Source organism: Nipponia nippon, unplaced genomic scaffold, assembly GCF_047370975.1.
Source record: "Nipponia nippon isolate SJK-2023a ecotype South Korea unplaced genomic scaffold, ASM4737097v1 scaffold_3, whole genome shotgun sequence".
In the NCBI taxonomy this organism is placed as follows: domain Eukaryota; kingdom Metazoa; phylum Chordata; class Aves; order Pelecaniformes; family Threskiornithidae; genus Nipponia; species Nipponia nippon.
This window is the reverse complement of record NW_028262347.1, coordinates 39,978,600-40,003,661: the sequence shown is the minus strand read 5'-3', so window position 1 is coordinate 40,003,661 and position 25,062 is coordinate 39,978,600. Positions and strand designations below refer to the sequence as shown.

Here is a 25,062-nt window from a genome sequence, read left to right as displayed (position 1 = left end):
GCCATAAGGGAGCAACCCCACCCAACCTCGACTGGTCACTGCTGCTACCCAGGAGGAGGCCGGGTGATCAGCGGTGTGCATGAAACCGCTCCCTTCGTCCCTCTGTCTGCCAGCTCCGTCTCTTCTCCCCAAAGAAGCTGTTGGGCACCCTGCTTCCACTGCCACCGCAGCCATGTTGTCTCTGGCCACCGGCATGTGGTGGCCAATAACAGGGGGCGAGGAGGACGTGGGACATTGAGCCCAGTGTTGCTCCATCCCCAGTGCTGTAACACCCCTGTGAGACTGCAGCCCCGTGGTGGAGGGGCAGAGGAACACATGCCACAGGCCTCCCTTTGCCCCGATGCCCACTCTGCTTAGCTGTGTGCCCACTGCAGCGATGTCCTGTGCATGGCTTCCTTGCCATCAGCCCTCTCAAAGCTCCAGCAGGCATTTCTTATACAGCAGGACTGTCACAGCCATGTCAACATCACCCAGAAGCAAAGGAGTGTGACTGTCATTAACCAGTATTTTCTCAGTCCTTAGCCTTAGCTGGCACTTTTGTCAGAGACTGGGAAAAGCATTTGCTGCTGTTTTCTTCCTCCCGAGTCCCCATCTTTATCCTCTGCCTCTAAAGCAGAAGGTAGCTTCTAATGTCTTGAAAACCAGGATTTTTGCAGGGCTCTCTAGCTAGTCAGTATACTGAACCACAGGCATTATTGTGATGGCTTCACAGCCCTTCTGTAATAAATGAGCTTTCGGAACCCACCGCCAATGTGTTGTTAATGTTCTGGATTCAAAATATCAATATAAAGCTAAACTGAAGAGCTGAATCAAAATGTAAGACTGCCTTAAAATTTATAGTAAAGGTCTCCACTCACTCATGCTAACACAGGTGTTGGCATCAGCTAGAACAGGTAGTAAATTCATTAACTGGGGACATTGCAGTAGCAGTTACAAGCTATCACTTTCTCTCCCCCTTCTTCCCACATTCAGTTGAACCCAAGCGACCTATGGGTCTGGACAGCTTAAAATGGGAGGACCATTAGCTGGGAAAGGATGTGCCCGGCCACGTCAGAGGGTGCAGTATAGCCATGCAGCAGCCTCTGTTAGCAAGGGCTCTACACCAATCAAGGCTGCTTCTCTTGGGGAGGGAGGAAGTGGAGAAGAGATGAAAACATCGCCTGTCTTTGGGAAAAATCCTGCAAGGACTAAGGGGCACCTTAGTGATAAAAAGAGGAGCATTTCCTACAGAACCGGTCACAATGGAGCTACATGGCTGGAAACTTGTATTTATTTCTGCCTCTGAACACACAGGAGCTCTAAATCTCGTGTCTTCTGCAAAACAGCTCAGAGCCAGTGGAGCAATCGCAGCTGCTTCAATCTGCAGGAAGACCAAAGAGCCTCCAGGAAAACCAGGAAAACCTGATACCCACTGTCTGACACACAGAGGTGCTATTATTTACTGCTCAGCGAGACCAGTGAATGATTGTACTCAGCAAAGGAAAATGTTTTAGGTCTAAGTAATTATTTTACCAGTGACCTTAAAACATCCCTGTTGTTAGGAGTTTTCCTTGCAGAGGGCAGTGACTGTAATAGGATCAGGCAGTATGTTTCTTCATGCCAAGTCACTGAATGCTAAAATGATTTGTCATCTTTCGCCACAGGCCGCTGCCTGACACACACATGCCACAGTCTAATGTCTCCCCCTGCTTTGACATCAAAGTGTCTTCCTTCTGCCATTGCCAACAAGAAGAAAGGCAAACAGTGGCAGCAACTGATTTTCTTTCCGAGAGTTTTAATTAAATAAGTGGTCTGAAATAGCTTAATGGGACTAAGGCAGGGGGAAAAAACCTTTCATCATAAAATGTATTAAATCTATAAATCTTGCTTACTCTCTCGCCCTGCAATTTTTTTATTTACCTCACAGTCGCATTATTTCATTCTCCGTAGAGATTTATGGCAACATTATGTGACATCTCCTGTGCTTTCGCAGTCTATCACCTTTTACAGCTCCCTTTTAATGCCGTGGGTCATAAAAGACAGAGTTTGTCTCATTTTACAAAGGGAAAGGGGAGGAAGAAGCCCTGTGCAGATCCTCCAGTCGCAGAAAGGCTTTCACATGCTGAAATGTACCATCGTGAATAGGTTCATTGAGTCTGATGGGACTTTTGGTAACAGCAGCTCTGCCTGTTTGGAGGGATGGGTGATTTCTACTGCGTACCCCGAAGTCCTGGTTTCCCAATTTGAATCAGCAATGCAGCAAAGGCATGCTCCAGGGTGGGATCGAGGTGCAGCTGAGGCACATTCCCAAGTTTGGTGAGGTTGTCTTCCATCTTTCCGTTCAGATGTAGTCAGTGCTATTCACTGATGTGTCTTCGCAAGGCTGGCTCAGAGAGATCACTCTTTTCAAGAGAAGTCTCAGAGAAAATGCTCCCTTCTTGTCCGTCCTGTTTTGGGGACGGGAAATAGAATGTAGAAAACTGGAGGTGCCAGCCAAACCATCGCAAGATTCTTCATTCAAATGAAAGGGGTCCTTCGGATGGCAAGTGGCGTTATAATTATAGACTAGAAAAGAGCAAGATCAGCAGCTGCTGCTGCTGCTGCTGCTTGCGTTTGTTCCCTCTGTAACTGACAGGACAGAGTACTTGGCAAAAACAGACTTCCAGAAGTGGAAAGACATTTTAACCCCTGTTCTTGTCAGTCCACTCCTCCTGGGGCTCGGCAGCAGCAACCCCTTGCTTCAGGTTCAGGGAAGAGCAAGGTGACTATTGCAGACCTGAAGGGGACTTTGTTTGGGACGTCTGAGGAAGAAGAAGGGTCCGGGATTTGCCTTTGGGCTTGGATTGCCAAATCAAAATAGCAGGTCAGTGGATATAGCGTGAGCTGAATATGCTTTTATAATTGGCTTAACTCAAATCTCTCTCACTCACTTTCTCTACTATGCCATAAACCAAAAAATAAGGTGATACAATGACAAGGGCATTGCACAGAGGCGCTATTTATTTATACATTCTGTAATGTGCCTTTCATGGTCATTTAGGAAACACTGATGGCTGTTATTTTTTACTGTGGTTTCTCTCCGAATCCTAATGCATCCTGAAATTCTCAGCCAGGCAAAAATCCCATTTACAGATGGGCTCAATATTAGTGGGGGGGGAATCTTTTATTTTTAGGTGGTTATGCCTAAAGGCTTCTGATGGTCTTAGCAAAAGTGGAGTAATATATAACTCACATTTCAGCCTGTGCTTGAGAAAGTTTCAGGGAGGGAACAAACACTGAACAAAAGGAAAAGCAGCGTCATAGATATGAGCCAAAGTCTCTGCAGGCATAAAATGTGCATAACTTGTGTTATGTCCTCAAAACTCGCAAATCCATACCGGCAGAAAGCCTAGCCCTATATCTGCTAATGAAGTTAAGGGCAACATGATTAACAGGAAAGTCTTTCACGGCACCAGTGCCTGTGGTATCTAATCTAATGCGCTCTGTCCTTCTGTGGCCCCAGCCAAAGCAGCGCTCAGGCAGGAATGTGCTGGGGGCATCGTTATGCCTTGTTCTTCCTGTCCATCTCAGTTTTAGCTTTTTAATTTCCTGTGACCATGAGTAATGTTGGAAGGACTCTCAGTCAACATGCTGCCCATGAGCCAAGGGCTTGGGACCACCATGCAAGAACCAGACCCAGAGCAAGGCTTTATGCCAAAACTTCCTGCTGGTGGGTGGGCTGTACCCGAGTGGTTGTAGCTGTTCCCAGAGAAAAAAACACAAGTGCAGATTTAAATCGGTGTTTGCTATGTTGTGAAATCTAATCAGACAGTCACATAGCTGCCTTTCATAGCTTCATATAGTCTAAAGGGATCTTAGATTAATTAATCTGACATAATGTATATTTTAGGACATTACATTATATTACCCTGAAGTCCTTATATGAACCCAATGATAAATATTTAATAAAGCATTTGCTCAGCAGGAAACTAAAATACAGTGCATCACAGGCAAGGCAGGGCAAGGAAACCAAGGCACCAAAGCCTGAAATTGCTGTAACAGTCCCACTTTTCTTTGCCCCATTTCAGAGGCAGAAGGAAAAAGCTGTAGGCGTCCAGTGCCTCCCAAGCTAATGTGAAGAGTTTCTATTCAGAGCCAAGGGCATTGAGTAAAGTGCTAAGAGAGATGGCTGGAATCTGATTAAGTAAAATATAGTTGCTTGAATCAAGCAGGCAAATTGCACTTCATGAAGAAAACTCTCCTCTCCCAGTCTAATGGGTGGGGGAATATTCTTAATCCCGAATCCTATTATCATTACAGCTCTGCAATTGTGGCCAAACCCCATCCACTAGGTCTTGCATGACAGGATTTGTTGCAGCTCCATAGAGGAGGTGGACCCATTTTGTCCAGCTGAGCTACTGGCCAGTTTCTGGCACTGCCCAGTCACTGATGCCTGGGAGGACGACTCCTTCCTGAACCCCCTATGCAGAAACTGAGAGTCGTGGATTTGACACTAATCGCTGCCTTCCTGCAGAGCTGCAGATGCTATGAGGGTGCTGCAAGCAGTCTTGCTCCCTCCATGGCCCACGACAGAAGGGACTGGACAGAAAGTTTCACCGATGCCCAGATAACGGGGAGACCAGCAGAGCCACTCGGCCCCAACCCTGTATCTCCCAGCTATGTGAATTCTTCCTGAAGGTCATCTTTTGTGCAACTATCTGCTCTCATCTTAAAGTTCCTAAACCACAGGGTGTCAATCCAGTCCCCTATTCCAATATTTAGTTGCCCCCACAGTTAGCAATTTATGTTTTACTTCAGATTGCATTTGTCTAACTTCATCTTCTAGTTGTTGCACTGTGTTACGCTGGGGGTCTGGGTTCCCACCAGACTATAAACGCTCACATTATCAGATGTCTTTTCTAGATCTAAGTCCCTACACACAGGCAATCCCACTGGAGGTTTCCATTACAAATTGGATATTAGCAGGGAGATAGAGACACATTTCTTAACGATATGGGTTGAACACACGTGCTCCCCAGCATCAATGGGCAAGGACTAAAGCCTCCTACAGCGATCCCAGGAAACTCAGTGTATCATTAAGAGTATTTTTTTACCCCATTCCTCCCCTACAGCCCAGCCACAGACTTCTCCCATTGTTTATAAAGCCCCATTTCTGCTGGAGAATGGAAATCTCTGCTTCCATTTTCTTAAGCATTGCATCCTGACCACAAGGTTTTTTTAGCAGACAGGACTGCATTTCTGCATGCCAGTCAGCCAGTTTGGTTCCTGAATTGAACTTTTTGGAGTTCAACAATGACAACAAAAAATTCAAAGGCCTGTGCCAAGTCTCCAAAACAGGAAAACTATCATTTGGATGCTAAAGAATAAAACCCATGCATCTTAAAAAAAAATAACACAAAAAAAATCTCCGAGCCCATGCTGGCAATCCTCGAGCAGCCATTCTGCAGAGGAGAAGAGACAGTCTGTCAGCAATAGAAGGCTTATGGTGTCTTTTCCCTGCTGATTCCCTTGGTGACTAAAAGAAAAAGTGGCACTTTTACAGCTGAATTTTAATGGCTTGCGTTATGCTCTGCATCAGAGACACAGCCAAGTTGCATAAAATACTATCAAGCCGTCTATTAACTAGGGCTTCAGATTTTTTTTCTGAGAGTAAGTGACCTACAGTGGCATCAAGAAAATACAGGCAAGAATCATATTTATGATACACAATAACTACCTTGAGGCTTTGTGCTTGTCTTAGTTACTCCCTTTCTTGCATGCTGTACTGCTTTCATCCACATTTGGAGTTAGGGTTTTCTTCATAAGCACATAAAAGTTCCTGTAGCATCTCCCTACATTGAGTAAGCAAGTAACAAACCCAACGTAAAATATTTACCTGTACACTTTTAGTACTGCTTTAATTACACTGTCGCACGCTGCCTACCTAGCAACCCTGTGGCTTTTTTTGCATGGCTGTGCAATGCTGAAGTATTGATGAGTACGTCTAGCTGCCAAGCCGAGAAATATCAGGCTTCCCCAGCTGATCTCAGCTGCTGTCATAACTGTTAGTGAAAGAGGCAGTCTCCAAATTTCATTTGATTTTAGATTAGTGTAATCACCAAAGCCAGCCAAAAATAGTGGCTGGGGAGGAAGGTGCATTTGTGGAATTTAGCTTTACTTCTCTTGCTGGGGTGCTGACAAAGTTTTGAAAAAAATTTCAAGCAAATTTACTTCCTTGTCTTTGCTCGCACTGGACTGGAGCAAACTGAGAGTAAGCAGAGGCTTCAGAGGCGTAACGTGTCCCTGCCGCTGCCACCCAGGCAGGTGGCCACATTCGGTGCCAGCCGTTGCTTTTGGGTGCTCTTTGAGGTAAGGCCCAAATAGAGCCTTGCATCAGTCAATCTGCAGATCTCAACAGGGCTTGTAACTGCAAGATTTTTATTTCTCTCTCTATATGTATAAATACACACAGCATGTATTTATGTATACATAAACTATTATATGCGTATATGTGCGTGTATATCTATGTATCTATCTATACAAGGGTGCATTCAGGTTAGGATACGCTGTCTAAAATGTTGTTGGTTTCCTGCTTCTCTTCTACTGTTTCTAGGCACAGCCTGCCAAGACGATGACAGTCACTTACTCCAGCAAAGTAGCAAATGCCACTTTCTTTGGATTTCACAGATTACTCCTAAAGTGGAAAGGCAGCATCTACAAATTGCTGTACAGAGAATTTATTGTTTTTGCTACTCTTTACACTGCGATAAGTGTATTATACAGGTACACTCTTTCCTATTCACATCTCATTAAATGTTATACTGAAATTTTACACTTCATAGTGTTAGGCTGATGAATAATTGTTGGGGGGGGAGGTTACTACATAATTATTGTCTTTTTCTTGGACCTTTTCTAATGTCCTTTCCTTTCCACGTTTACATCGATGTTCCAGAGAAAGCATGTAGGGTGTAAATAAAATACTGTCTATCATATTCAGCTGATTCTACTTTCAGCCCGGCGTTGAGCAACCGTCCTACTGAAGTTAGGCTAAATAAACACCCATAGCTAGCCTATGTTATATAGCTTTTATTGTTCTGATGTCGAGTTGGCAGCGGCAAGCATGCCTGTCTGCTTTAAATGATAAGTACAGGCCTTTCATTCTACTTGCAGAACTCTGTCTTCAGTTGTTCAGTGGTAATTTCTTTAACAACCCTGAAAGGTAATAATTTGTGAACCAGGTTATATAGTCAGGAAAAGCAAAGTTTTGCTTAAAGCTAGGACAGCATGGCAAACTTCTTTATTTTTAAGCTTGCAGAAGGCCAAGCAAAACTGCATGGAAACCAGATGGGTTATTACCTGTGCGTCACACAGCACCTGGGGAGACACATTAGGAGAGTTGCTTCTTCCACCAAGGTGTGAATTAAACACCGGTGTGACAGATGCAATGCATCAATTAGTACAGTGAAACTTTTAATTGATGAAGTACACTATGCATAAGTATCAAAATCATGATTCAGCTCTTACCTTGATCTGTAATTAGACCTCAGTGTTTGCTTTTTATGTGAACCAAGGAGAAAATGAGTTTCAGTTTGTCTGTTATTAATCACAGACATTTTGTGTTATTAAACACAATATGTTCTATTTTAAAATGTTCTATCTACAGTAATCTATACCTGTAAACTCAGAAAGCAAATTACAGCATTAATATGTAAAGAAACACTGAAGTCTAACATTTATTTAAATTAATCTAGTTTTACTGAAATGTTAGGCAATTAAAGACCATGGTAAATACACCATGGAAAGCTTTCTATATGTGCTCCAAGTTTTATTGCAGAATTGTAAGCAAAACCCACCAAATATTTGTCATGTGTTCCTTTTATAGAAAATCAAAGAATAACTGTAATACTCATCTATACAAATAAAATTGTTTATATTTAAGCTTGTTGTATTTCATTAGATATCTTTATCCATGGGCAGAAGCTGCCATGCTCCACCCATTTTCTATCATCTGGTGAATATTTTCCTCACTGGAAAATAAATACATTTGTATTTTTAATCTTGTAGAAAAGAAAAATTTCATAGGAGTAAGAGTAAAAAACCTGCTGCAACAATGTAGCATTTTCAAATAAGAGCAATTAGAGATTGGTAACCTTTTGCAATTCAAGCAGTCCTGAGCATTTTAATTAAGCAGCCCTCCGAAAAAGGAGAGCTAGCTCTACTTGCAGACTTATGGCTTACTATTATCATTGGTCTGTATGAGATAGCAAGCTAATTCTCCAGGTGTATTGATCCTAATTAGTAGTGCCAGTCAAATTAGTCATGAGGAAACTGCAAAGACCAGGGAATAATATTGTCTTCTCCTCCAGCTTCTTTATTACATGCCAAAAGTGTTCAGCACTTTACCTTTAAGAATTTGCTTGAAGACATTAGCCAAGGTTTCTCCCGATTGCACATACCTGATTATTTATACATATTTGCACTTTGTAGCTGGTGCTAGAATATTATGAAAGGACAGATATATTTTATTTGTGCTGCAGATTTTTTCTTACAGGTAGCCAAAAACGGTTCTTTGAAAAATTATCAATTTACTGTGACAAATATGCTGAACAAATCCCAGTAACTTTTGTGCTTGGTAAGTACTGGTTACATGTGAAATTATGCTGCGATGCTCGCTCTGTTCAGGCATTTTGTGAATGTCCATGCATGGAAGCATTTCAGAGCTGAGGGGCATATGAGAGGTTAGAGGCTCACAATAAAATCATCAGCTTCCAACAGGTCTCCTTATATTCAAGTCACTTTTGTCACATCAACATTTATGCTCATGTTCTTAATATACCAACAAAAGAGTAAAGGTTGCGTGTGTGTATATATATATATTGTGCCCACTAACACTGATACATTGTGCCTGATCTTTTAAAGCACTAAATCCACTCAAGGTTTACTACAGAAAAGGAAATTCGGAAGTTCATGAGTATAAGATACTCAGCTGGAACGGGACATTAAGTTGCAGTGTCTATTAAATAATTAGCACTGATTGCATCCTGGGTTTTGACGTGACTTACTGCATTTATTCTGGGAAATGTAGCAGCTTAGTGATATGAATAACACTGTGCAAACTAAATCAAAGTAACCTAAACAGAAATGCTGATAGGCACTGGACTTTTTTTTTTCGTTCTAACCCCCAGGTTTCTACGTTACTTTGGTGGTGAATCGCTGGTGGAACCAGTTTGTGAACTTACCATGGCCAGATCGTCTGATGTTCCTCATCTCTAGCTGTGTCCAAGGCAGAGATGAATATGGGCGCTTGTTAAGGAGGACTCTCATGCGTTACGTGAATTTAACATCTCTGCTGATCTTTCGCTCTGTGAGCACGGCTGTGTACAAAAGGTTCCCCACCATGGACCACGTGGTAGGAGCAGGTACTGGAGTCCTCCCCCCCAAAATTGCCTTCCTTTCCCTCAGAGGTGGGGACACAGGGAGGGAAGGAGCCAGACTCATTTTTTCTTTCCTCTTTGGCCCCGTGTGTGCCTCATACTAACCCATGTCAAAGCTACCAAGTTTTTGTCAGTGACTTAAACGACGTGCCCTTAAGTATGCATCTTTAATGCTCTTAAAGTTTTCATGTAGCAACACTATAGAAATCAAATGAGTTTGAGACTCTCATGTGGATCTGCTTTCAGAATCATGGAGGCAATAGGCCTGCCCCAAACACACAGGCATATGGAGAAGGCACAACATTCTCCAAAGTGTGAAAGATAATGTAGTTATAGATATAGTATGATGCAGTAGGAATGTTGACTTGTTATATGGCATTGCCTTGATGTCTAGGATATAACTTTGTCTTGTGTATCAGAAACTGATCTCTGCAGGCACTTCACAAGTACAGCTTTATCTCAATTTATTTTAAGTAGATTGCATTTTAAGTAGATTGCACATTTTAAGTGTTGTGATATACTTAAAAAACCCCAACCCCAAGGGTTTTTTCTTTAAATTTACAACCTCACCTTGGTTTTTCAGGGATAAATATACTAAGTATTAAGCGTGCCTTTATTTTCTGTTTGTTTTGATAACACAGTGAGTGGGATGATGGGGAAGAGAGTTCAATCATGTACGACTTTGCTTGTCTATGAAGGACTGACTGCTGAGTATTTCAAGGCAAGGTGTGATGCCGTGCCTTCTGACTGGCGTGGTCAGTGTCAGGGGTAGAACACCAGCGCAGAGATGTGGGGATCTGTTCCAAATAGGAGAAGTCATACGTTTTTTACTGAATGTCTTGCATTTCTTAAAATTATTCCTTTGGCAGAGATTAGTAAGCAAAATTGTAGCAAGTTAAAATATGCAGTGTGTATATAGATATACACATTTCAAAAATGTGTGAGAAGCTTTGGATATTAAAAAAAAAATCCAGGCAGAATGCACTGATCTTACTGAAAAAAATCATTTATGTTCGATTCAGTTGGATTTTGACGTTCTCTTCCTTGTGCTGTTCAACAAAACTGTTTACCTGAGCCTGTGAGAGGTCAAGGAAGCTTCTGTCACTCTCCCCAGCAATCTGCTTCTAGTACGCGCTGGAAAATTACAGCATTTCCAGCAGGCTAATCCAGCTCTGCCTCCCTATTGCTAAAGACAATCTGTTCCAAAAGAGACAAAATGTCGCAGCATTGTACAAAAATTGTAGACTGGAAAACAAGTTTTGGTTGTTTGTTGTGTTTTGTTTTTTTTTTTAACAGTGGAAAATATTCTACTATAAACTGTATAACTAAGTATTGATAGTGTAGTCAGCTCTGTGGATTTCAGTACTTATTCTGTAGGTTTTAACGTTTTAATATTGTGCCACAGAATTTTTGTTGATGCAGTGCTGAGCACTTGAGGGTATATTTTGCTCCTATTAATGTCCAGCGATTAAGACCGTACTCTGCAATTATCTCCTCCCTAGCTCCCTATGGCATTACATATCAGACTGCATGGGAGTGCAGCATTTAATATGAACGTGAGCGGCAGAATCTGATACTTACAGCACAGTCATCATTGAAACAACTTGTGCCGATTTTGCATTTTGCTATCAAACTGAGAACTGCCACAGCGTAACTATTGCTACACATTTCTCTTTTCAGCATATGAACTGCTTAAATTCATACATTTTAAATCTGAGAACAGTATCATGATAATCTAGTCTGACTCATCCATGACACAAGGCATAAGAGCTTACTCACAGCATCTCTTATCATGTTGCAATTTCTTACTGAGCTATAATACCTTCTAGGAATATAACCAGCCTTAATTTAAAATTCAACTGGGTATACTGGAGATTACACTGCATCCTAGGTGAACTGACATTCACAATGGTGAACTCGCTGTTGAAAAGTGAAATTTTATTCTCAGTCTGAACTTGCACAGAATCATCTTCTAATCAGTGTATTTCATAATGGCTTTGGGTTGTTCTTTTTCTAATTAGATGAAAACACCATTTTTCTCTCAGTAGTTACCTGTTAGCAGAGTGCATAAAGGCTTGAATAAACTTAGGAGCTTCGCCATATGTAGTCTCTCCCTACAAGATATGGTCTTCAGTGCTGGATCTTCCTCCTAACTGTGTTTCTGAACTCTTTTTCATTTTTTAGCATTCTTTATGGAGCTGTAGGCAGTAGGTGCATGCAGATTCATGACGTTTTGATGCTGAGTGCTGCTGCACATGTGCCATAAGCATCAGATGCCTAGCAGCAGTCCTGAGCATACCAATCCTGTTGGCTGCAAGGTGCAAGAGGGAAGTTGGATGCTCAAGAACATGTCTTAAAAAACATGAGCAATGAGCCAGCAGCTGGGCAGAGAGCAGCCCAGAACAGTGGAGAGGAAATGCTGAAGAGAAACATGAGGTGTGAGCCCAACTACATGGATACCTATGGCCAGCTGAAGTTTGCAGTCCCAAACCCTCTACTGGAGTGAAGTACCTAAATTAATTCTTTCCCACATAACACAGAAGCAGAAAGTGGAACTTTTATCTACTTGACCATTGTTAGTGCACTCTGGAGATGTGAGAGATGACCTCTTTTCAGTTCCTTCTTCTCTAACCACTAGCCTTCAGAGTATTTGGCATGGGTGCCCTGAACCAGTCTTGCCTCAAACCATTGGGTTTTGACAGGAGAACTGAATACTCCTTGAATCACTTGAAGGAGAGCATGAGTGACTTTTTCTAGCCAGGCTTGTGTTCTCATCAATAATTTTCCCATAAGACCAGTTTGGCTGACACTGTTCACATTAGTGTCCTTTGATTCTTTATTGATTGCATCCCATGTCAAGCTTTTCATACTTTCACAAGGATTCAGTGCCCTGTCATTCCTTAGATCATCCTTTTCAAGATCTTGGCACTGTATTTGTCAAATATTTCCTGTTTTCTGGAACCTCTCCAGTCTTCCAGTGCTTGTCAAAACCAGCGTTCTTGTTCAGAGAGTTCCTCAGTTAATTCTTTGAATACTCTTGAATAAAAATAGCATGACCATATTTAGAAACAATTTAATTTTAATAACTGAGGTTTGATATCCTCCCCTATATTTAATGGAATATAAAGTGTTTCTTTGCCGCCGCAATAACAGCAAGCAGTTCTGAACTGCATATTGTTTGTATTGCCCTAGCCTTCACCAGCAGGAAGAGCAATCCAGAATTGTTTTGTATGTTCTGTGATAAGAATACTAGGCATTATTAATATCCATCGAAGAGAATATTTAATTAATATAAACATAAACACCTTAACTTTAAAAATAAAGACAATTTGAATGTCATTGTTAAAAGAATAAGCCTTTGTTGAGCTTTTCTGAACAAAAATGTACCCAGTTTAGTGGAGAGCTGAACTGGTCCTTGGAGCTTTGCTGTTCTTCGTGACCCCCTCAGGCTGTGTCCTTCCGGATAATGACTTCCCAGAGCCTCTCAAGTGACTTGCATCCAGTGTTTACTCCAGACTGCCAATTTTCTGATATTCTGTCTGTCTGCTTCAGCCTGATGGAAACATCTTTTTCTGTCCCGGTTGGCCAGCCAGAAATCAAAGGCAGCCTGAAAGAGTGACTTTTAGGAGTCAGGAGTCATAACTAGCAGGTCAATTTGTCTGGTTGCCTGATTATTTCTGTGCAGTTGATTAGGAGAGCTGGCTGCAAACCGCCCAGGGGTTTTTAAAAGCTGTATCTTATTCTGTTCTCAAATTTCAGGATACTGCAGGAGTACTGTGGCTTACTGCTGAACTTCTCCTCTTCCACAGAATTTTCTGTCCTGTCCTTGTGTTCCTTCTCAGTACTTGCAGTATATCATACCTCCTGTGTTGACTTGTTGCAACTGTACAACAGTGGCATTTTCCTCAGCAACAGAATATTTAAGAAGGTTGCCATGTTTAACGAATCTCCTTTTACCTCATTCACATTTTTATACCTAACACAACTGAGTTTGTGTATATTTATTTTTTTGCTGCTTCATGTATCATTAGCAATGTTAGCAACAACAGGCTAATTTAGTTACTAGTTGGAGACTAGAGAAAAATTCCTGTCTATTCTCAATTCCCTTATTGAATTTTCAGTAGTCAAACTTGTAATTAATTGGCTGGGCCCCTTATTTTGGAGCTGCCATGTTATTAACTTTGTCCTGTTTCGGAGTTAATGTCAACCCAACAAAAGAAGTCTTTTACCTACCCTGGTAGCTGACACACACCTGAGCAAAAACTAAGATCCCCCAAACCTGAAGATTGCTCCAATCCCAGAAAATCCAGGATTTTTACTAAGGAAAATGTGAAGTTCCCCCTCATGAATTTTCTGAGGTTGTTTTTCTCAAAGGCTCGGTGGAAGGAGGACAGCAGAGCAGAGCTTTCTTACCCACGAAGCCCAAGGGGGTAGAGGTGCTGCTCCAAAAACCAGCTGCTCCCGTGCCGGTCCCAGGCAACGAGCTGCTCTGGTGCAGGTTTTGTCCCACACAGCCCTGGCTCCCCTGCTATCTGACCTTGGACTTGCTTGCAGCAGGGGGAAGCAGGGCTTCACAAGGCCAGGAGAACTCTGCGGGAAACTTAACACCTTCCCAGCACCCCGGCAAGGCAAATTGCCAGGCAGCAAGCAGCTTCAGCCTGCAGCCCCACAGCACGTCATCTGGTCCCGTGTCCTGCTAGCAGCAGGATTTCTGTGCATGATTCCTTTTCCATCTCTTTGCACGCCTTCGTAACCCCAAAGAAAACATGAAACACAATCTGGCAGGGAAGTATTTCACTGGCAGAAGGCACGCTCTCTGTCGAGCTCCCTTTCATGCATGCACTTGTGTCCTCTGTTGCTTGCTCACTGCTTTGCAGATTTACCAAAAAATTATCAGAATCAGAAGGCCACATAACTGCCCTTGCAACATATGTTGAAATGCTGCTAAAAGCCATCATTGCTGAAAAGTGATAGTTTCTTGACTGATATATCCAGTTCCTTATTTTTCTGAAAGTAGAATATGAAACTAGAGGGTAATCTGTGCAATTCCTAGTATTATATGTATCCACAATATGTCAGCAGTCAGCTATGAGAACACAGTAATAGCAAATTATTGCATATATTGATCAAGAAGGACTTTGCATAGGTAGTTATTGCAAAAAGAAGTTGTTTCAAGCAAGATCTGTCCTGGCAAAAAAGCTAAAAAAAAAAAAAAAAAGAGGAGGAGGCTACTAGTTAGAATTATAAATAGTATTTTGCATAGTTCTATGCAAATATCGCATAAACAGATTCAAACATATTCAAAAATTATAATATCAGTAGCACTGAAACCACAGAATAAATGAAGTAGGTTGTTTGTTTTCTTTTTTTCTGGGTAAATAGGTTTTATGACAAGATATGAAAGAAAAATTTTTGATGACCTTAAGTCTCCCCACCTGAAATACTGGGTTCCATTTGTCTGGTTTGGAAACTTGGCATCGAAGGCACGAAAAGAGGGAAGGATTCGAGACAGTGTAGATCTGCAGACACTGATGAACGTAAGTAGAAAAAGTAAATCTACAGAAAACTAATCTGAAATCGCTATGTGGTAGCTTTTCACTTAGATAATTTGATTTAGTGCGCACAGCTCTCCAGTGTCATCTAAACGATCTTACTCAGGATTTATACCACTTTTCTCTGTGTACCGATGTACACTCGAGCACACACACACAGCAGCAGTTCACTGGCATTGTATTTATATGACTAAGAAGGTATTAGATGAAGCAACAAACCAATGAGTAAAAAACTATTGTAAAACATCACTGTAAATTCATACTTGTTCCATCGCTGCAGGGAAAAAAAATGAGAATAATTTGACATTTTGAAGATTATAATATCAGTTTCAGGGAAGATAATCTCCCTGAATATTTCATTAAGTGGTCAAACGTTCTTTTTATGATATAATATATTCTCTTTCATGTATCACTAGACTGTAGATAAGATAGAAACAAAAGATAATTTGTGAAGAAATACGTAATATACTAAGCATTCCAACTCCATAAACTAAGTGAATATTCAAATGTGACAATGGGGTGCTGGATATCATTATGTTATCAATTTATATACACTACACTTTCATATCTCCCCATCCCTTTATATGTGCAAAAATGAACTGTAACAAAATATTTATAATTTAGAATTGAACCCCATGCAATTTTAGTTTGTTGGGGTTTGTTTTTTCTTTTTTTTTTTCCTTTTAGGAGATGAATAAGTACCGGTCTTGGTGTAGTCTTTTGTTTGGTTATGACTGGGTTGGAATTCCACTGGTCTATACCCAGGTATTGAGCTATTACCCTTTACAAAATTTGAAGCACAATTTCTGTAAAAGGGGAGCTTGGTGCAAAACATCCATAGACTCGACCGGAGTCTCCAAGCTGTTGAGCACCTGTTGACTCCCACGGGATCATCGACGCCTGGCTAGCTGTTTAAGTCATATTTAATGCAGAGATATTTTGAAGGCCTTGCGTAATTTGGGAGAGGGGAGGGAAGCACTGAAATGTTTTCATGTTTCTTGGGTCTTCTTCCTGGCTATAATTAGTCCTGTGGCCTCTCTATTTGTAATACCTCCCTACAGATTTGTAAATTATATGGCAAAAGGCAGTCAAAGGCCTTTGGCTATGTGTTGCCTTATGCATAAGGTTGTATTATCGCATGGTTTCAATGAAGTTTTGTTCTTTGCAGGTTGTTACTCTTGCAGTCTATACTTTTTTCTTTGCCTGCCTGATAGGGCGCCAATTTTTGGATACTGACCAAGGATATCAGGGACATGACTTAGATCTTTACATTCCAATCTTCACACTGTTACAGTTCTTCTTCTACGCAGGATGGCTCAAGGTAAACTAGCTTTCTGGAAAGGTCATGGGGGAACCCTCCCTAGGGGAGCGGGTGAAGGTGTCAGAGCTGAAGTCAAGGTGTCAGATTTGTGGCACACTGTACAATCACCAAAGATTAATGGAGTTACACCGAAGCTGAATTCAGCCCAAAGTGTCCCGTGGTCATAAAGAAACATCATGCAATACATTTTTAATTCCACCTGACAGATCTTACAGTAAGAAATGGTTGGGAACCGGAAAGAGCTCATTTTAGTAGGACCAGTGCAGCCCCCGACTCCCCGAGGGAGTATTACTCCAGCAAAATCAGGTCCCAGGACGTGGACTATAAAATGATAGATGAAAGATGAAAAAAAAACCCTTTCTCCCACTCCACTGTGCAATGGGGAAATACTGCTGCAGACCTGGCATGGGCTGAAAGGGACTGAATCATACTTTCTTCTTATGATCAAAGCCAGCCTTTAGTATCTGCTGTTAACTTAATCAGATGCAGGCAATTAAAGGTCTCCGGTTCCAGAGGGCTATGAAACAGTGACAGCCAATATTGGCAACAACTCCACTGCATAAAAATGTTCATTAGAGTTATAGAAGGAATTGGATGCTAACCATCAGCCCATTGATGCCTGCTCTGGTAACATATCACCATTGATCTGATAGTTGAGTAATTAAGCCACATACCTCATGGCAGTTCTCTCCTCTGCAGTGAGTATCAAGGTAGACTAACTGGAAAAAAGTTTCAAATAAAAAGCAAATTGGTACATTAGAGTCTATGTGCATTAAGATTTCCTTTTGGGATTATTAATCATGGCTGGAAACTTAGAGCTAACTTTTCTGTTAGAATACAAATTGCACAAAATTGGCCAGTTTTAGAGCCCCCTTCCCATAGCCAACTCCAAAGGGCAGAGTAGAGGACGCAGCACACCGAGCTGGCGGATTGAAGGGGAAAGTGCCTGCAGGGCAAGCTCCTCTAGTGCTGTGCCCTAGGAAATCAGGGGGGAAAAGGGGTTTGCCACATAGGGACCAGCCTGGAGGGGAGCAGGAGAGAGAGGAAGGGAGGCTGGTGCGGTGAGGGGAGCACATTGCTCCTGCAGAAATGTGAGGCTTTATCTCTAGGCAATGTCTTCCAGGGTTTTACTAGTGGGTTACAAAACTGTAAGCTGTTCCTCTTGACCACCCTGCTGGTGCTCATGAGGGGGGAATGGCTTCCCGTTCATCGGCACCCAAGGCTGTTAGTAGTATCTCTTCCAGTTAGGTTCAGGGCTTCCAGCCAACTCCTGGCTACAGCAGGTATGAGATGCCCTTGTAACTGAAAAATCTTCTGCATAAGGAAATGAAAGGGAGGAGAAGCAGTTTTAAAAAGTGGATTTAATATTGGCAGTGCTCCCTCAGACTGGAGGTTTGTCCAAACCTGCAGTGCACCCGACTCAGGATATTTCTGTCTTGAAGGTTACAGCCGGTTTCCTGCTGAGTGTGTTGGGCTTTGGCTGCCAGGCTGCAGAAACGGCCCCGAGCTATTGACTTCCAGTAACTTGGCAATTCCTCAGAAATGATGGCTAAGCTGAGCTCATTCCTTGGCTTCAGGCCTGGTTTGTTATACCTACAATACAGGGACAAAGTTTCCCATCACGTGAGACACTTCTAAATCCCCATTTTCATTACAGGGATAGCCAGACCATCCAAATACAGGGCTTAGTTGTCCAGCACGACATTCCTTTCTGGAGAATAAAGTCGTGTCTCGCATGCCAGGACCAGGTCAGCCAAGCAAAAGGCCACCACTGCTGTTCCCTCTGTCCCAGCCCTGCTCACTTTTTTTAGCTCATGTGACAGGTTTTGCGGTGGATTTTTGGGCGGTGATCCCCCAGTTTACACCGAGCTGGTCCAGCGTCTTCCCTGGAGAGCCGCAACCCAGTCTGCGTTCTGGCTCATTCCTATTGCAGCACTTCCATAGCTATAGCTAAAGTTTAATGCCACGGGCCAGGCCAACGAGTGTGAGCAGGGGTGTCCCCTGTCTCCTTTTTGTTTGTCCTGCCTTACGGGGGGTTTTGCCATGTTAGTCTGCTCAGCAGTTCATTTGTCTTCCACTGCCGGCCTGGGAAGTGGTGGCCTAGGAGGGTCAGCAAGTCCTTACCCACTGGTATAACTTAGAGGCACATAGGAAAAAATAGCCAGGGAGTGACTGCCTTACTATTATAAGTTATTTAGATCATAGCCTTCCATAGCAAGGTTCATGAGCAGGGGTGTTTAATCATACGGTCACTTCACCCATATCCACGTTAAACCGGGGACCTGGCCACTGCTCCTGTGCATGGCCCTGGTGACCACCAGGAAGGCTTGGGACGATCAGCAAGAATGTGATCGGCTTTAAAACCAGGGCTTAAAAAGACAAACAGAAGGAGAAAAGCATGAAGGGGAGAGGATATTTAACCTCAGTGTACCAAGGAACTGAGAAATAGAGAAACAGTCTGAATTTCCTAAAACTTCTTCTTTTTTTTTAAATTTTCCTATTTCATCTTTATTTTCTTCCTCAGCAGCTATGAGTTTTCTCCCCACAATGTGCTTTGGTGATCATGGGGATGGGGGGAAGTCTCTGGTTGTTTTTCCATTTATTTATTCCTTTGAGGGGGGCAGGACTGGATAAGGCTGTGGGCAGCCAGAGAGGTTTCCTTTCCCAGCCTAGTTCCCAGATGAAGGTGCCTCGCCACAAAGGTGCCTGAGCTCACTGTCTGGTTGTTTGCTCCACAGGATGGGCTTCTCCACTGCGGTTTTAATCACTTTATGTACAGAAACGCAAAACAGCAGGTTGAATTAAAGAACAAACTCAGATCCTGTCTCTTGGCTTGCATGGTGCACGGCGTCCGCTTGAGTCAAATCTTGTGGTGGGCTGCTTTTCCTGAAAAGCTTCAGAGGGGTGCCATCAGCATCACCCCCGATAAAGAAGCAGGGTCTGAGGGCTGAGCCGGAGAGATGAGCTGTACTCCCTCCTGCAGACTCCAGCTGCAGGGCTCAGGAATACTGACCCAATAGGCTGGTGGAGTATCGTGGACCTTAATGCAATTACAGAGCCTCTAGCTGCTAAACCATGCATTTAAATCAGCCAAAGACAACAGTAAGAGAAGATAATGACTATGTTATATGACAATTACCGTGGCCCAGACATGTCTCAATTCCCAGTAGGCCAGCACCGACAATCATGATTGACAGCACCAACGAGGCACGGAGATATGACTCTATAGGGAAAGCAAGATATTCCTTCACTAGGCTGGCAAAACCATCATACAGGAGCTCAAGCTATGATTGCAAGTGACAGGCAGGGAGAGAGAAAAAAATCCGATCCTATTTTCTCCGCGGCAGCAGTCCTGACATGGCGTGCCAACCTCTATTCACTGTCTCATTTTCCTTTCAGGTCGCTGAACAACTTATTAATCCATTTGGAGAAGATGATGATGATTTTGAAACTAACTGGTGCATTGATAGAAATTTACAGGTTGCTATTGTTATTTCTACTTCCATCTTTACTGTACCATAGGTTATCATTACATTTAATCCTGTTTCTTATATTGAGGTACAAATTAAGGGCAACAAGTGTCAGCAAAACAAATTCTTTCCCTGAAGGAGTACCTATGGCTGTGATCCCCAGATTTTGTTTTTACAAGCTAATGCATCTTGATTTTGGTATTTGGCATTTATGATGCCTGACTAAACATGCAAACAGCTGACCTCAAACTATAAGCTCACCTTATGCCTGGAAAAACATGTAATGTAGGTCAATCCTGCAAAATCCAAAAGCCATCTATTTCCACATAGATAAGAACACATTTTGCTAATCTGAATGTCTAGAGATTGCAATATTGTATACGAACCTTCCTTTAAGAAGAAAAAAATGGCAGTGAAGATACCAAAAAGACCAAGCAGGGCCCTGAACTAATAAGCAGGGCCCATGCCATGATTCATGTTGTGATGCTGCCGCCCATGGCAGCATCTGTGGTCAGCGCAGGAGCCAGTGTCCTCAGTGGCAAGAGCTGTGAGATGGCCAGGGTACAGATTTATTGCAGTTACCCCCGATTCCCCAAGAGCCCCTGTCTGTCATGTCATGAAGGAGCCCAAAGACATGAAGAGGTCCCATGGCACTCTACTGCTCCCCTTGCAGGTAGAGCCAAGCATAGGGTTAAGCTGCTGTCAGACCCCACGTCTGCTGGGGACCGCTGAGGCTGAAAAGCAGAGCCCAAGTGTTAGAGGGAGCAAGAGAAGGGCAAGCAAACCAGCATGTTAAGCAAAGCAAGCAATGCAGGTACGCACAGGAGTGGCAAAGGCCATCATGCTGCCAAAGATGTTCTCTGGCTTAACACCACTTCAGGCTGCTTGTGCTACGGTGCCTCAGAGCTCTTTATATGAAATATATTGGAAGGCCCTAGAACAGGATGGTCACATACTTGGTTCTGAATGTCTTAAAATCTGGATGAAGCCTATCAGAAAGCTTCTCGACCTCTGAACATTTTAAGAAGTACAACTAATACTCTACACATACTTCCCATAGCACGTGGAGGATCACATGTCCATTTAACTACATCACACGTGAGGAAAGGGCTTCAATCTGACGCAAATATCTTTGCAGCATGGAAGACTCAAGTTACAATAAAATTTATGCTTTAATGAGTATAGGAGGTTATAGGGGGTATATTTTATAATAATGAGTCTCTTCCCAATGCCCAGGCCAACATACACAGCTTACTTTAAAAGGATTCTGAAAGAAATGCTGACCCAGGGAGTACAAAGCAGATTATTTTGTATACTGTACTATGTTGAAAGTGACATGATTTATACCAAAAAAAATCAGGTCTCACTTCTGGCAGTGGACGAGATGCATATGAACTTACCAAGGATGGAGAAAGACATTTACTGGAACGATTCCTCTGCTCGACCACCCTACACAAAAGCAGCTGCTGATTACTGTATTCCTTCATTTCTTGGATCGACTATTGAAATGGGGTGAGTGGCACTAAAGGTCCTTAATGCCATCAGAAACATCACTACGCCTACAGGCCACGTTGACTGACAGACAGTCAGCGCGGGGCTGCGGGCTGTGACGATAGTGTGAACAGGGAAGACAGAGATGGGAGATGATGTTAGGAGAGAGTGAACAGACTGGTGTTGGTGGGATGATGTCTCCAGTGGTCCATGTGCTCATATGAACTGTGCACCCATAGCTTAAATTGTGTAATTAATAAATGGAGTATGTTTGGAGGGACGGTTTGTTGATAGTTTCTGAGCACAGGGTGGCACCTGAAGATAATGACTGACTTTTCTCAATATTTTTTTATTTACTACAGCTTCTTCATGCACCCCCAGTTAGCAAAATAGCTATTGCTTTGCTTGTTTTGTTAGCAGATGATGGCTAAAATCAGTCCAGATTCTTGTGAAGATAAACAAGAAATTATCTTAAACGTTGTGTCACTTTTCATTGGCTAATAATCTAGGTATGGAAGCTGGAGCGATCAGATTTCGTGAAGAGTTAAAGAGGAGGAGTTATTTGCAGAGATCAACACAAGAACCATCCTTATAAAGAAACATATAGAGGATATAGGATTGCCTGGTGTTGTCAGGACCTATATGAGAAATCAGTGATAGGCTAGTCAGCTTAGAAGCTGTTCAGTTCAAACACTCGTGACATGCTGTAATACAGAACAGGTCAGTAAGTGTAAATACCACCATGCCTGAACAAATACCAGGGCGAGTAGACATTTTTATCTGAAAATCTTTTTTAAAACTTTATAGTAGCCATTTTTTTCACTTTAAAACTTATCTCAAGAAGTTTTCAGTTTTTCCAACGTTTTCCAGCCTTTATCAAAATACAATATGTGCTTAATTTTTTGCTTCATTTGGCCTGGAAATTGCTGTTTTCTCATTTTTATTGCTCTTATTTTTCCTTTTTGCATGCAATCTAGTACAAAGAACAATGGTTTACATGAGTTCCTTTTATCACACACAGCCTTTTCAGAATTTATTTCCTTCTGGAAAAACTATAAGATGGCCAAAAGAAAACTAAAGAAGAAAGTAAAACAATAAAGAAGACAAATCCATAGAATATAATTTATTTTACTGCAATTGCCAGGGGAAAAAAAGTGGCCAAGAAAAGAATAAACATTATTAAGTCTGCAAACAATTTTTTAGTAAGAAGCACTTCACACAAAAAATGAAAGGGGGTGTGTGAATGCAAAATATCTCCCTGTTAGCCCCTGTGAAATGCAAACAAACAGCTCTGATGTGTTGACTTTTTTATTAATTATTTTATCCTCTGAACTGTTTCTCTGTTCATCTCTAAAAAAATGGGTAGTTCTTATGCAGACTTCAAAAACAAGGCCTAAGGATTCATCCAAGTCCAAAGCAAATATATAAAACTTGAGCCCAAATCCAAAGTCTTCTCCTGTCCCTTCAAGCCAACATCTTCACAAATGCTGGATGAAATTCCTCTGTCCCTCCAGGTTAGCGTAGCCTCCATGTGCTCCTCGCCTCAGGTTTGTTCCAAGCTCCTTTGCCATCCTTGCCCTTAGGACAGGTAAATGGGACAGTTTGACTTGTCTTCTGGGCTGCACTGAGTCAGTAATATGTACTGAATTGCCTAGCAGACGAAGCAATAGCCATTCTCGTGAACCACCGAGGCTGGGCAGGAGAAGAGTACCACGTGCAGGTGGGACTTTCAAGTACACTGTCATGCCCCAGAAGTAAGTGAGATTTGGCCATCTGAGTAATTCCAACATTTTTTGAAACCGTCGCACTTTGCTTCCAGGAGTAGCTTTTTCACTGTTGTCATTTTTCCCCAAAGGATTCTCCTGAAAAAGTATCTACAGCACTGAGCGGAGTTTCTTTCTCCTCTTTTCCTCACCCTAAGCACAAGCCCAACCATGTGGAGCTGTCACAGAGGGCTGCAGCCCAAATATGAAATGGGGCCAGGTGCCTGGCTGGATGCCCTCCCAGCCAGGAGAATGGGATGGATGCCCTCAGGAGAATAAACACCTGGACATGGAGAGCTTTCATTGATCCGGCTGGTCCAAAGGCGCAGGCACTATTTCCTGGCACCCTCACCCCTTTTTCACCCTTTCCATGCTCTTTCTTGGGGACACACTAGGGCCTTGGTTCCTACGTCTTCTTCCTGAGACAGCAGGATATATGTGCATGTAGACGGCACACTTCCTATATGTGACACATACTACCTGGCTTTATTTGGCAGGTTGGCTGATACCGAATTCCTCTATGGAGAAGAGTGGCCCTGGGAAGAAGAGAAACACCGAAGACAACGTTCAGTGCTGAGAAGAGTCAAGAGATTTCTCAGCGTCCATGAGGGCCCTTCATCCCCATCTCACCGGCGCTACAGTCGGCAGACAAGTGAGAATTCGGTGTTTTTCCCAGCAGATGAAAAGGGGCACATCAGACGGTTGCAAGAAATGCACACAAGAGGGAGACACTCTACCTCAAGCTTCAAGAAGAAACATGAAGGAGTTGACAGAAGCAACAGATTTCATAGTAGCAGAGATCTAGGACCCATAACTGAAACCTCAAGGAATGAGGCACAGTTTGGCGACAGTGACACCTCATCCGAGACAAACAAGCCAGTTCCTGAGGTCATCGTCTCTCAAGCCGAGGAGAAAGCACCTGATGTGCTGGGCAAACCAGATCTGCAAACAGAGCACACCACAAGCATGCCAGAAGAGCAGCTCCAGAGGAGCCTAACCGAGGAAAATGTGACTCTTCTGGACCATCCTTTTTTCCCCCCGGAAATGACTACATACCTCCCAGGCTCTGAGGTGCATCAGTCACTTCCTACTGTGATAGGGCAGCCCAGACAAGAACCCCACAGTAGTAACATAGCTGGTTTCATAACAGATAATGAGAGAAACCTTCAGCGATGGAGTTTACCAAGCTTCCATAGTCATAGTACAGTGTCGGATGCCAACACTGCACCACCTTCAACAGATTCTGGGACAACTTCACAACAAAGGACCTTCAGTGATGGAAAAAATGTTACTTCTGCTGCTGCTCCAGAGACGCTTGAGATGCAGCACTTATGGGAAAACCTGGATACTAAAGAAACAGCCATAGTAGAATTTTCTAATGAGAAAAGTGAAAGAAAACTTTGACCGTGATGCCCCTGGGTCTGACTGTACTTCCTGTCTTCTCTTGAAAGTGGTTCTTACACAGATTTGCTGAAAGTTGCAGAAAGGCAGACACGATGTTCAGACAAGTCCTGAGCAAGATCCAACAGAGAATTTGGGTACCTAAATAGGAGGCATTGTGGTGACATGCTTTAAGCCACTGGGTCACTGGCTTGACATCTGTGACCCTGTGGGGAAAACATTTGTGGGGAGAACTGGGTGCCTCAGGAGTGGATGCAAACCAGCCAGCGCACACAGCAGTTAGCCGTGTAGGCTCACCTAGAGGAAACGCTAAGGCTATCAGAAGAGCGGAGGTGGCTCTGTCCACTTTGGATCCACCCTGAATGCTGCTACCTTTGGCTGCTCCTTCAGATTAAGGTCCATGACATCATTGTAAGATCCACCAACAGTTTTGGTTTCTACTCAAGTGGCTAGAAGGGGAGGTGTGGGCTCAATTCCCTTCTCAGCCTGGAGAGAATCCACCATCTCTCACTGCCTGGAGGAACACTTGAAAAATCAGGCTCCTCGCTTGTGTGGGGCAAAAGCCTGAACCACTGCTGCTGAAGCTGTGCCACTGTAGAGTGGAAAAATAAAAGGATTACATGTTTAACTTCATTAAGAAAAATGGAAGAGGCAAAACTGCTGATAACCTGG

The 25,062-nt window shown here is 42.8% G+C and overlaps 1 protein-coding gene across 3 annotated transcripts; it reads left to right on the top strand.

The window, feature by feature from the left end:
• The first annotated feature begins 2,704 nt into the window (after positions 1-2,704).
• BEST3 (bestrophin 3) lies at positions 2,705-24,415 on the top strand. Of its 3 annotated transcripts, XM_087767846.1 has the most exons (10): positions 2,705-2,842; positions 6,572-6,741; positions 8,496-8,590; positions 9,144-9,377; positions 14,775-14,929; positions 15,632-15,709; positions 16,113-16,265; positions 19,665-19,745; positions 21,096-21,247; positions 23,487-24,415. In XM_087767846.1, the coding sequence occupies exons 2-10, from the start codon at positions 6,590-6,592 to the stop codon at positions 24,391-24,393; spliced, it is 2,007 nt and encodes a 668-aa protein (XP_087623972.1). In that variant the 5' UTR covers positions 2,705-2,842; positions 6,572-6,589; the 3' UTR covers positions 24,394-24,415. The 3 variants fall into 3 exon arrangements, with proteins under 3 accessions (XP_087623972.1, XP_087623973.1, XP_087623974.1); XM_087767847.1 differs by lacking the exon at positions 15,632-15,709; XM_087767848.1 differs by lacking the exon at positions 2,705-2,842 and having other exon boundaries at positions 6,615-6,741; positions 8,510-8,590.
• Positions 24,416-25,062: the final 647 nt, after the last annotated feature.

Coding starts and splice junctions, on each gene's coding strand:
- BEST3 (XM_087767846.1), top strand. CDS start 6,590: ATGACAGTCACTTACTCCAGCAAAGTAGCAAATGCCACTTTCTTTGGA. Junction 6,742..8,495: donor GCGATAAGTGTATTATACAG/GTACACTCTTTC, acceptor TTTGTGCTGCAG/ATTTTTTCTTACAGGTAGCC. Junction 15,710..16,112: donor TTCCACTGGTCTATACCCAG/GTATTGAGCTAT, acceptor TGTTCTTTGCAG/GTTGTTACTCTTGCAGTCTA.